The sequence below is a fragment of the Cnephaeus nilssonii genome (genome assembly GCF_951640355.1).
Source record: "Cnephaeus nilssonii genome assembly, chromosome: 6".
Taxonomy (NCBI): domain Eukaryota; kingdom Metazoa; phylum Chordata; class Mammalia; order Chiroptera; family Vespertilionidae; genus Cnephaeus; species Cnephaeus nilssonii.
Genome location: NC_137077.1, coordinates 22,271,925 through 22,283,674, shown reverse-complemented (window position 1 = coordinate 22,283,674; position 11,750 = coordinate 22,271,925). Strand labels below are relative to the sequence as shown.

The window sequence follows — 11,750 nt, the reverse complement described above, 5'->3', positions numbered from 1 at the left end:
TTGCACTGGTATTGGGAAATTTGATGCTTTAATTATCACTGGTCATTTGTCCTTATGGCTAAAGGTCATCCCTCAGTAATTTACCGTCTGCAAACTCCAACAGTCTGCAAAATTGCAATGTTCTCTTTTGTTTCAGTGTTTCACTGGATCAATCATTGATCTCTGCTACAGAAGGAAACAAATGGCTCTCAAGGGTATTCTAATTCATAAAGATGCTGTTTATGAAGTTTTGATAAGGAAGCCACAGGCCAAGTCTACCCTAATTATGCTGTTCATTTGAGTTCTGCCTCCCAAGGCACAGAGCGGGGATAAGAAGAACTCAAGAGGCAAATGAAGAATATCCAAAAAATTCTCCAAGTATTTTATATGACTTTCGTGTGACCTGAGATTCTGATGTGAAAAATAATGTGACTTAATCAGTGAAAATATTTCTATCTTCAGGAGAAAAAAAAAAGGTAGAAACAATAAACATACCAAATGTACATTAAGACTAACGTCAGGAACATAGTTCAAAGTGTTGCCATTAATTTCTAGATTCTCTTGAATTTCATCAGCACTTTGCATTCTCTAATACCATTGGGCTCTCCTAATAGAAGATTAATATGTTACCTGTTTTATATTTGATGTTTTTAATCATACTTATTTACTATTCATTATTTTCCAAGTACTGTTTCAAAGGGCTTTGACATGAATTATTGTGATTGTCACAAATCTATGATATAGGTGCTACTATTAACTTATTTGTAAATTGAGGCACAGAGAAGTCAAGTTATTTACTGGTTTACTTATGTAGTAAGTAGAAGAGTTAGTATCTGAAATCAAATGGTCTGGTCACAGTACTTATGCTATTAAAATCTGTGGTATTCCGAGTTCATGTACAAAATGCTTTTGATATGAGTACCAAAACAAAAACAAAAACAAAAACAAAAAACAAAGAATCTCTGTAAGCATAATTTTATTGGTCACATTTGTAATTAATTACATTTTTGCCATGCACTGAAATATTAGTCTTTGAAATTTTGTTGTGCCATAGTGATGTATAAAGAAGGAAATTTGGGGGACATAAAACATTAAAGTCCAGAGATATGATTGATTTTTATATAGTTTTTGGAATTATTAGTTTCTATTTGGTTTCTCTAAATAAAAGTTAAAATAGAAAAATAATGATACTAACCGGAAAATGCCAAGATCTTGAGACATTTTAAGTGGAGGCAGAATCTGAGGTATTTCTGTTTTTCCTCCCTCTCCCCATCCCCCATCCCCGCAAAAAAAAAAAAAAATCCTGTTCATTTATGGATAGTATAAAACAAGATAAAGACCTAAATATCTTTCAATCTTAGTATACAAAGCTGTAAAAGTAATACACATTTATTGAGTGTTCATTACATGCTTGGTACTCTGCTTGATGCTTTATATAATCACAATAATCCTCACAATTACCTCATGAGTAAGGTAATAATATTAAACTAATTTTATAGACACAAAAAAGCTGGGTTTGAAAGAGACTAAGTAACTTACAAAAGCCACATAGGGATTGAGTTCTAGAGTAATATTAGTTGAAATCTATTGAAGTTGACATATCAGAATCAATTAAGGGAGCTTATTAAAAACATAAGACTTCAGTTGAGAAGTTTGAGAATCATGTTTATAAATTTTATTAGCACTAATTTAAGAAGAAAGTGTACCTTCAGAGAAGCTGTGGCAAGGAAATGCACTTTTTGCCTATTATCCTGTTAAAGGGTGCCTCTCTCCATGTCTATAAATATTTCACGAGTTACTCAGCAAAAAAACAAGCACAGAACTGTCAGGAAAAGAACTAGATAAAGTATTTTTACTTGCTGATCTGTCTCCTAGCCTATGGCCTTGATAAGAAGCATTTACTCATTTTTAAACTCCATCAGGTTTCTTGCAAACTTTATTTCTCTTCTTTGCACAGAAAATTACTGCTGTTGAGTTTTGCAAGAGGTAGATTTAGAATAGAAATAGTATTTGCATAGTGTTTTACTAAATTGATGTTTTGTAATGAGCTATACACAATGAGAAATCACTAGTTTTTTCTGTTTCTTGTGAGGCAGAAACTGTGCTTGGTCCTTAGCAAACAGGAAATCCAAGGTGTCTGCCTTCATGGAGTTTCTGATATAGTTAATACTCTGAAGTTTTATGCTATGTTGTAGAACTCTGAGGTATATAAGATAGGTATTATCCTATTTTAAATATGCAAAGATGGAAGTTAAAGAGACTACATAATTGGCCCATGGTTGTACTTTAGATAATCACACCATCTAAATTATTCTCTGATTCCAAGATTCTTATTTTTCCCACCACCTCATAATGTCTTTCAAACTTGGATATTTTAAATGGTTTTCAAACTTAAATATTTTGCACAGCTTAAGTAATCTAAGTCCAAACCTTTCTTTTTTTTTTTTATTAAGGTATTACATATGAGTTCTTATCCCTCCATTGCCCCCCATCCCCCTACTCATGCCCTCACCCTGCCCCCTCGTGTCTGTGTCCATTGGTTATGCATGCATAAAAGACCTTTGGTTGACCTTTCCCCTTTACCCCCACCATCCCCTGCCTTCCCTCTGAAGTTTGACAGTCTGATCTATGCTTCTCTTTCTCTGGATCTGTTTTGTTCCAATTGAAAATATATCTTAGGTCTGAAGATACAGTGAATAATACAATGTTGACATAATTAGGAATGGAAGACAAGCAGAAGGGAAATTAATAGGAAAAGCACCATTGAGAACAAAAGATCAACTCACAGACTAGCTTCTGGATGTATAAAGAAGAGACCAAGTTACCCCTTCATATAAAGAGATATATAAAGAGGGGACTACGTGGTGCTGGTAGGAAACATAATGTTAAGGTGACTCCAAGGGGAATAAAGGAAGAAATAAGTAATTTTATGGCTAGTGATTCTTTCATCCAGATCTTTTATTATACAATCAAGCATTTGTCTGTGACAACCTGCCCGTCTCTTTGCATTAAAGTAGTTTGTCCACCTTTGCCATGCCTGCCTTTCTCTCACACATTAAATAATGTTTGTTCTTGCAGAAGCTAGGGTGAATTTTCCCACTATGAAAATAAGCACAATTCATATTTTCTCTTGCATTTTCAGAAAGGTCAAACCTGTGAATGAAAAAGGTAGACGTGAGTTCCTTTGAAAGCCAAACAATCAGCAATAAAACTCTGTGTACAATTTTGTTACATAAAGTGGAGATGAAATTATGGGAAAAGAAAGTTACAAACAACATTCAGATCACTGAGAGACTGCCAATCTGCTTGGGAGTATAAAGTATGTCCATTTGAATCGGTCAATAATAACTTAAAATAGAATAAGATTAAACAGCAAGTGAACAGTAGGTACAATAGTAGTCCAGAGGAAGAGATGGGTGGGAATCTGAAGTAATTGGAAAGGCTTTATCTTTTTATCTTTTATAGAAGATAATACCTTAGTTTTGTCTTGAAGGAAGGGTAGGATTTAGATGAGCTTCAGAGGGAAAGTAGTTGCACAGGATGGAAATGAGCTCATGGAAAAGTAAGTTGATAAAGTATCTTCAAAATAAAGGTTTATGTTATAAAATAGAAGATATAAAAAGCAGCACTTTATATTGTATTGCCTGTTAACTTGTTTATATTCTCTGCCACACTGCTTATGAGAAGAGGACAAAAATGTAATTTATTAATTCATTTGCTACATATCTATGGGATGCCTACTATGTGCCAAAGTTTTTTTCTGTGTCAATGATAGAGTGGTTAAGAAAGACAAGGTCCTTTCTACTGGGGAACTTGCATAATAGTTGGGGGATACTGATTTGCTGAAAGAACGGAGGGAACACCAGTTTGCTTGCAATATTGTGAATGAGGCAGCAAGTTATTGGAGATCAAGGTCTATGAAAAACTTGCTTGTAGTTGAAGTATCCTCGTCTCCTACTCATAGTAAATATTTAATAAATATTTGTAAATAAACTAATTAAAATGTAATAATCAGATTGTGTAAATTTTGGTTAATGAGTTTAACTTTTAGTGGGAGAAACATTGCAGTTTTGATATACAAGATAAACAATAGGTGTTGAGACTGAAGATTGGAAAGCCACATTAAGTAACTCAATGCAATTGGCTCCTTTGACTGGATTATTTGCAGAGAGATGGAGCCTTATGACAAGGACATCAGAACCACCTTGTGAATGATGATGAGTCTGATTCCTGGAGAGCCCTAGGGTGGAAGAGTAGGTACATGCTACAAAAAAAGTCAAAAGAATCCGTGAATAACTTTCAACCACAAAATAATAAAGATAATTTTCTTGTAAAAATATATGAAGAAAATTAGATTAAGCTAAAAAAGACATAAACTGTTCCAATAGTAAAGTGGTCAGTAGAAATGAGTGAGAAAAAAATATTGGGAATAGAGGTGGATTGTGACTGAGATAAAGAACAGAGGAATGGGATAATATAACAAGTATAATTGTCTTACTATCAGTGTTCTCTTGTTAGGATTAGAGTGTAAGTTACTCAGCTTCCGCTTATATAACCCACAGTAGGGTACAGAATTATCTCCCAACTTATAAGTAACTTGTACCCAAGTGGATAGAGTATCTCGGGAATAAAAATTGCTATATTCTGAGTGGCCTGTGACTCACATATTTTTGGAGGGAACTGAGCCATCTTCCCACTTCCAGACTTTATTGGAGTTCTGTCGGGACAGTCCCACCCAACGAATTAATCCAGTCCTGGATTTGATATATTCCTATTGCAAACACAGATAAAAGTAATGGTCAGAAAACTTACACAGTTTTTTTTTTTTTCTTCATCATCATTATCTTTATTTTCTTATTACAGCTTCCTGAATTCAGGTGTGTGCCAATTTATGAAAACCTAAGCTGACCCAAATTCTTCACCATAGAATCACTTTGTTCACAAAAAAATAAAAATAAAAAGGCTTGAAAACTTAAAGAAAACAAACAAAAATTTTAAAAGTTCTGGTAACCACTAGCCAAACTTTGCTCCTATTAACCTTTCTTTGAGGGTTTTCTTCATGCACGTTTGTTCCTTCAGCAGCACTCCAGCACCTGCCATGGAGGCTTACAAGCCCTGGCCCACTGTGCTGTGACTCCCGGCACCAGGAGCGGACCCATGCTCGCAAAACTCCATCAGACCTACTCACCTGAGACCAGTTCTAGGCAGCTCAGAGCACAGAGCTCAGAGGGGCCCTGGGTGGCAGAAGGTTCCTTGACCTGGAGCTCTGGAGTGGGGCCCTAAAGACACCTAGGAGTTCACTTCACCACGAGGCAGAGGGCATGGAAGGGCAGAGGGAACCGCTCTGCAGAGCTGCAGAGGTGGAGAGGACCCGTTGAGTGAAGGGAGGGCTGAGGCATTCGTGGGGGCTGAAAGGCAGGCTAGAGGGGTGTCCTAGCTGGAGACAAGCTTGGTCGGTGATAGAAGCCACGCTCGCAGGGCCTTGAATGCCAACCCAAGTATCTAGTCTTTCCCAAAAGGGCGATGGGAGGCCCAGAAAGTTTCATTTTTAATAAAAAGTTTCAAACAAACAAAATTAGAGGAAATAATACAATGAACACTCATACACCATCACCAACATTTAGTAATCGTTAACATTTTCCCATACTTCCTTCACTTCTGTTTTATTGCTGTTGCAGTATTTTAAAGTAAAGTACAGATATGAACAAAGTTCACTCCCAAAGTGTGACTTCTGTATGACTCTAATAAATAAGGACATTTTGCTATATAGCTACAACTCAGAGTTTCGAAGACACTAAGTTAACACTAATATCATAGGTAATAATCGGTCCACATGCAATTTCCCCCAAAATATGTCTTTGTTAAAACTGGGAGGCAATCCAGGACCTGTCCGTCTAACTTTAACCTCTGACTCGCTCCTTCTTTTTATGACATTGACCTGTGAAGGGACCGGTTGTCCTGCAGAAAATTCCTCCTTCCAGATGTGTCTGTTGCTTCCTTGTGGTGTCGCTGGACTTGTTCCTCCATTCCCTGAATTTCCTGCACGCTGAAGTACATTCTAATAAATGTCCTTATTTATTAGAGTCATACTGAAGTCAGGGCACACGCCCAGGTTGCAGGTTCTATGCCCGGTCTCGGTGCCTATAGGAGGCAATAACTCCACAGTTCTTTAAAGGCACAAAGACAAAGCTTCATTGTAACACCCTGGACCGCACAAAAGTTAGATTATATGTCTATGTAAATATCATAGATGTTCAGGGGAAGCCTTTCAGACAAGGTTACCGGATAGGTGAGGCTCCCAAGGGTTTTAAAACCAGGCAGGATGGGCAGCTGGGCAGCATCTGGCTTTAAGGGCACACGAATCTCCCCAGGGTCTCGCTAAAAAGCTGCTTCTGATTTAGCAGGTCTGTCTGGGGAGGGAGGCCCACACTGGGGAGCTCAGAGAGGCGGGAGCCAGGTAAGGGACAGGGAGGAGGGGGAGCAGGGGACACCTCTAAGGTCCCTGTGTCCTCATCCTCTACTGGTGGGCTGAGAGGTGGGCCTGGTGTCGGATCCAGGACAGTCTTCATGTCTCCAGTGACACTCCAGGAAATGGCTTGTCCCAAGGTGCCAGAGGGATGGCCCAGCGCCTCTGAAACCTCAGGGTCCCAGAGAGAGAGAGTGTGGTCTTCAGTAGGCCCTCTGGGTGGTGGCCTCAGCTGCCCCCACTGGACTGTGCTCCTAAGTCTTGGCCTCGGGGGCCCTGAGGGCCTGGCCGGAGGCGCTGAAGTGGGAGAGGAAGGAAGCGGGGAGCAGAAGAGGCCAAGGCTGCCGCCTCCCAGCCTCCAGGGGGGCCTTGAGTAAACAGGAAGGCCAGGTGGCTCCACGGTGGGGGGCTCCGGAGGGGTGAGTCCAGAGCCCTCCTGGGCCTGAGCCTCTTAGAGCACGCAGCTTCCTTGCTGGGGCAGCAGACTCAGAGAGGTGGTCTGGCTTGTCCCAAGTCACCCAGCGGGGCGGGGGAACAGGGCCAGAGCCTCACCTGCCTCTCCTGCCCCTGCCCGCTTCCTGGGGTTCTGGTGCGGGGTCTCCTGCTCGTGCTGCCCACCATGGTTCAGAGGGTGCTGGATGAGTCTCCCTTTTGGGAGCCTCAGTTTCCCTTTTTGTGAACTCAGAGCCCTTACAACTGACTCAAAGGTTTGAGACTCCTGACCCCGTGGGATTCTCTGCCTCTGAGGTGGTCTTCAGGGTCCCTCAGACCTTGGGAGTGGGTTTTACCAGGAAGGCCAACATCCCCAAGAGGCAGCAGGTGCCGGACCATTCCCATGGGCCAGGCACTATTCTAAGCAATGGGCCTCTGAAACTTCCGTGTGCGGCCCTGGCCAGCGTGGCTCGGTTGGGACTTTGTCCCGTGCACGGAAGGGTCATGGGTTCGATTCCCAGTCAGGGCACATGCCCAGGTTGCAGGTTCTATGCCCGGTCTCGGTGCTTACAGGAGGCAACTAACTCCACAGTTCTTTATTTTATTTTATTTTATTTTATTTTATTTTATTTTATTTTATTTTATTTTTTTAATATATATTTTATTGATTTTTTACAGAGAGGAAGAGAGAGGGATAGAGAGTTAGAAACATAGATGAGAGAGAAACATCGATCAGCTGCCTCTTGCACACCCCCTACTGGGGATGTGCCCACAACCAAGGTACATGCCCTTGACCGGAATCGAACCTGGGACCCTTGAGTCCGCAGGCTGATGCTCTATCCACTGAGCCAAACCGGTTTCAGCTCCACAGTTCTTTAAAGGCACAAAGACAAAGCTTCGTTATAACACCCTGGACCGCACAAAAGTTAGATTATATGTCTATGTTAATATCAATTAATTATATTTGATATTTAGAATTGGACCAAGTTCACTTGTTAGAGAATGAAAAATAAAATAAAAAACATAAAACATGTTGATACTTACTGAGCTTGATAAAGTTCTCAGATTTCTCACAAACCAGAAGGCATGAGAAAAAAATTATGTGTGGTTTTTTTTTTAAGTTAAATTTTTCACTTCAGATTTTTCTCCTTATGATTTCAAAATATTTGGCATGGGAATCTCCTTACCAGAATGCTCTGGCTGGCAATCTTCAGTAGAGTGGCATTCATGTTGGCACAGTACTGCTTACTCTCTTCCCAAGTCAGGTTGTGCCGGAAGAATCCATAGCAATTGCCTTCATAATGTCTCCAATTTTTGTCACATGGGCTGTCCTTATGGCCTTAAGGAGAAATCAAGCATAGAAATCCTTTTATTCTACGTAGGATTTACTTTTCCTCTAAATTCAATGTTTTCTACAGATAGCATTACAGAAAGACTCTAGGGTAGGAGAGATACGGTTACCAAATCATACTTACTGAAACTGTCTTTTTGTTCTGATGGTTTCATTAAATCTTGGCAGAACTGGTTGGCTAATAATTGTTGCAGAATTCCTGAGAGATTTTTATTCTCAATTTGTAGATAGTTTTGCTGCGTGACAGCTAGATGTGAAAGTTAGTTAATAATTTGTAGTAAGGATAATAAGGGTAATGCAAGGATCTTTCAATAAACTAATTTCACTAGGGTTATCAATCTATGAAGTGTTTACTAGCTCGGTGATTTTCAAGCTTATTCATCTCATAGCACACATAAACTAATTAATAAAACTGAGGCACACAGAAATATTTTTTGCTAATCTGACAAATAAAAAGGGTATAATTTTGATTCATTCACACTGGATGGTTATTGTTGTGTGATGTTGTCATTTTTTTTTTAAATTTGACAATCTAAGGGAAAAGAAGTCAGTGCCCCCGACGAAGTAGTCAGGTATATGCATGTTTTAAACATTCTTGTAGCATACCAGTTGAAAATCACTGTTTTAGATACACATAAATAAATGAGTGCTGAAAAGGGGTCAAGGCAAAAAGGAGGGGGCATAAAGAACAAATTAAGAACTAAGAAAAGCTGACAGGGTTATCCCAAATAATAAGTGAACTATTTGAAGGAGATAATAACAAATAAGAAAAAATGCCATGATCAAATCGCATTCCCACAGCAATTATTTTGAAAGTTTAAATTTCTAAGCGGATTTCATGTGGGTGAATAAACTCTGTTGTTTTGTTTTCCATGTATTACCAAAATATCCATTTATTTAAAAATGCATATTAATTTATTTTATGCTAAAAGTACTGTGATATTCACATAAATAAAAAATGTTGAATGGATGATTCTAAAATATTTTATGAAAAAATATAGAGGAACACAAACAACAACTAAACAGATGATAATATGGCATTGGAGGGCTTTTAGGTTTATAGGGAAAATAGAGGGAATAGAATGAACAAAATCTCAGACAAGGGACAGGATTTATTTGTAAAGTGGAGAAAATTCCTTGTTGGCAGGATCTTAAGATAGGCAGGAGAGTGAAAAAAAAGTTTCAAAAGATAGCGTGCAAATATACTGAGGAGAAACTTAAGAACCAGTCTAAAATTCTTGAAAATAATTTTTAACTAATAAGAAATCTAAAAGATGATTTTAATCAGGAGGGAAAGTTCAGAGTTCCCCTTTAATGACAATATCATGGCAGCTACGGATAGAATCAATACTGGAGTAGTGACAAATACAGTTAGCTCAGTGGCATACACCAGGACCCTCAGGTATTGCCTTTCTCACATGCAATCATTGAATGAGTCAACACTTACACATAATCCCCAGAGCCACGAGTCCAACAACCATCCCAATGCACAAGACCAGCAGAATCAAAGCCATTACCCGCCACAATGACGAGGACGCAGGCTCAACTGTGGACATACAATAAAGATGTCAGGGAACAGGTGTGGGCATAGTTATGGGGCAGCGACCCTCCTGGCCCTGCCCTCTCCGGATTTTTTTCAGTGATGTAAACAGCATCATGGGCAGATCTTGCCATGTTCCCTTGGTGATCATTAACCGTAAGCACAACCCACCCTTACTCCATACATCCATTCCCATTCTCAGGGCACGTCTCTCTGAGTCCAAATATAACTTACACTGTGTGTGTTTGTCTTTGTTTTGTTTTGTGGTCATTCCCATAAGTAACTGCTTTAATGAGCAAGACCTAGAGAATCAAACCCATTTGCTGACATGTTAAAAAATGGGGTTTTCAAACATTCTCTCCCTTTATCCTCATGGTTTCTAGTCCCTCTGGCATTAAACTCTGTAAGTGTAAAGTAGTGTTCCTTGCTTGTATCTTTTCTTGTTTGCTGCCTAAACAAGTCTATCTGAATCTATGTGGATAGTATTCAAATGCTATAGGAAAATAAGTCCATTTAGGAAAATAAAACTATACATGCTATACTAGTTTTTTTTTTTTAAAGAGAAAACTAGAGTTGACCCATTTATATAATTAATTTTCAAATGGCTTGCTCTGGGCATTCTTACCTGAGGTGAGAGCTGGCTTGCGAGTTTTAATATTTAAGGTGATATATCCATCTTCATCCTGCATGGTTTCCTTTGCTCTGCAAGTGAGCTCAGGGTCCAATGACTTTGCAAAATGTAGTGTCCACTTTTATTATTTCAGTGTCTGTCAGTCTGTGATCCTCCTCTCTCTCATAAGGTGGAGCCATGAGTTGGGGATGTGTGGGTTTTTGGGTTTTTTTCTTCCCATTTTTTGTTTTGTTTTTGTTTTTTCTTTCCAGGAAGCCCTTTCATAGCTGCTTAGGGATACATGAACCTTGAACATAAAAACACAAAAATAATAATAACTTGTTGAAAGGAGTAGATAACAGCATTTGTTTCTCGTTTCCTTATCTTCAACTCTAAATGGAGGGATATCCCATCATCTGTATCCTTTCAAAGAACAAAAGTTCATGCTTGATCTTAACCCTAACAGAGTCTGGATCACGTTGTTAAAATAAACTACTTTCTGATGAGAATTCAGGGGCAAAACACCAGTAAATATATAGTCTATTCTATTGTGAGGAGAAAAAGCTAATAGCAGTTGATCAAATATGGGCTTAGTTAGATATTTCATGGACTTACGTTGGAAGGAGCTATTTGTAATTATGACCTAGAATTCAACCAAATACTTGCATCTTTCTCAAATGAAATTCTTCATAAATTCATGGATTCCACATGAGGCAGGCATCATATTTCTCAGGTTTAGGCATCAAAAGACAACATCAAATAAAGTGAAATAACGCAGAGTTAGTGACTTGATGTGTTATTACTTTTCAATAATGTTTGCACTTTCAAGTGAATTCCCAGGATTGGAAAAATCGTAATTCAATGAAATAATGTAATATTAAGCATAGTGGTGCTATAGTTGAAGAGATATTATTTTGGAGAAGAAATGTTTTCTTAGTACTTTACATCATGATATATTATTTATTCCACACATTTAACCTTTGTCATAACAAAATTTTAATGTTAATTATTTCTCAAAAACAACACTTAGTTTGATTTAAATGTATTGAAGTCTTATAATGTCTAGCATATGAGCAGTTTACTTAATCTGTCCCATTCTTTAGTCATTTTTGGAACAAGAAGTAGAATCGTATATAATAAAAGCCCAGCGACCGAAATGGCAGAAAGACCAGAATGACCAGAGACCAGAACAACCGTGGCCCCTCGCCCCAGCTGGCCCTGCTCCCCAGCAAGGACCCCATTCTGATCAGGGGCATGGCCGGTCTGGAAACTGCCTGCGGCCCCTGCCCCAGCTGGCCCCGTCCCCCAGCAGGGATCCCTACCCTCATCAGAGGCATGGGTGGCCCCTCACCCCGCCAGCCCTGCCCCCCAG

At 39.1% G+C, this 11,750-nt stretch overlaps 1 protein-coding gene across 1 annotated transcript; it reads right to left on the bottom strand.

The window, feature by feature from the left end:
* Window positions 1–2,917: 2,917 nt before the first annotated feature.
* On the bottom strand, window positions 2,918–10,457 carry CLEC1B (C-type lectin domain family 1 member B; the record flags this gene model as incomplete). The annotated part of the gene is made up of 6 exons (XM_079775956.1): window positions 2,918–3,132; window positions 4,644–4,750; window positions 8,065–8,216; window positions 8,353–8,475; window positions 9,676–9,774; window positions 10,394–10,457. The coding sequence occupies 6 exons, from the start codon at window positions 10,455–10,457 to the stop codon at window positions 2,988–2,990; spliced, it is 690 nt and encodes a 229-aa protein (XP_079632082.1). The 3' UTR covers window positions 2,918–2,987.
* Window positions 10,458–11,750: the final 1,293 nt, after the last annotated feature.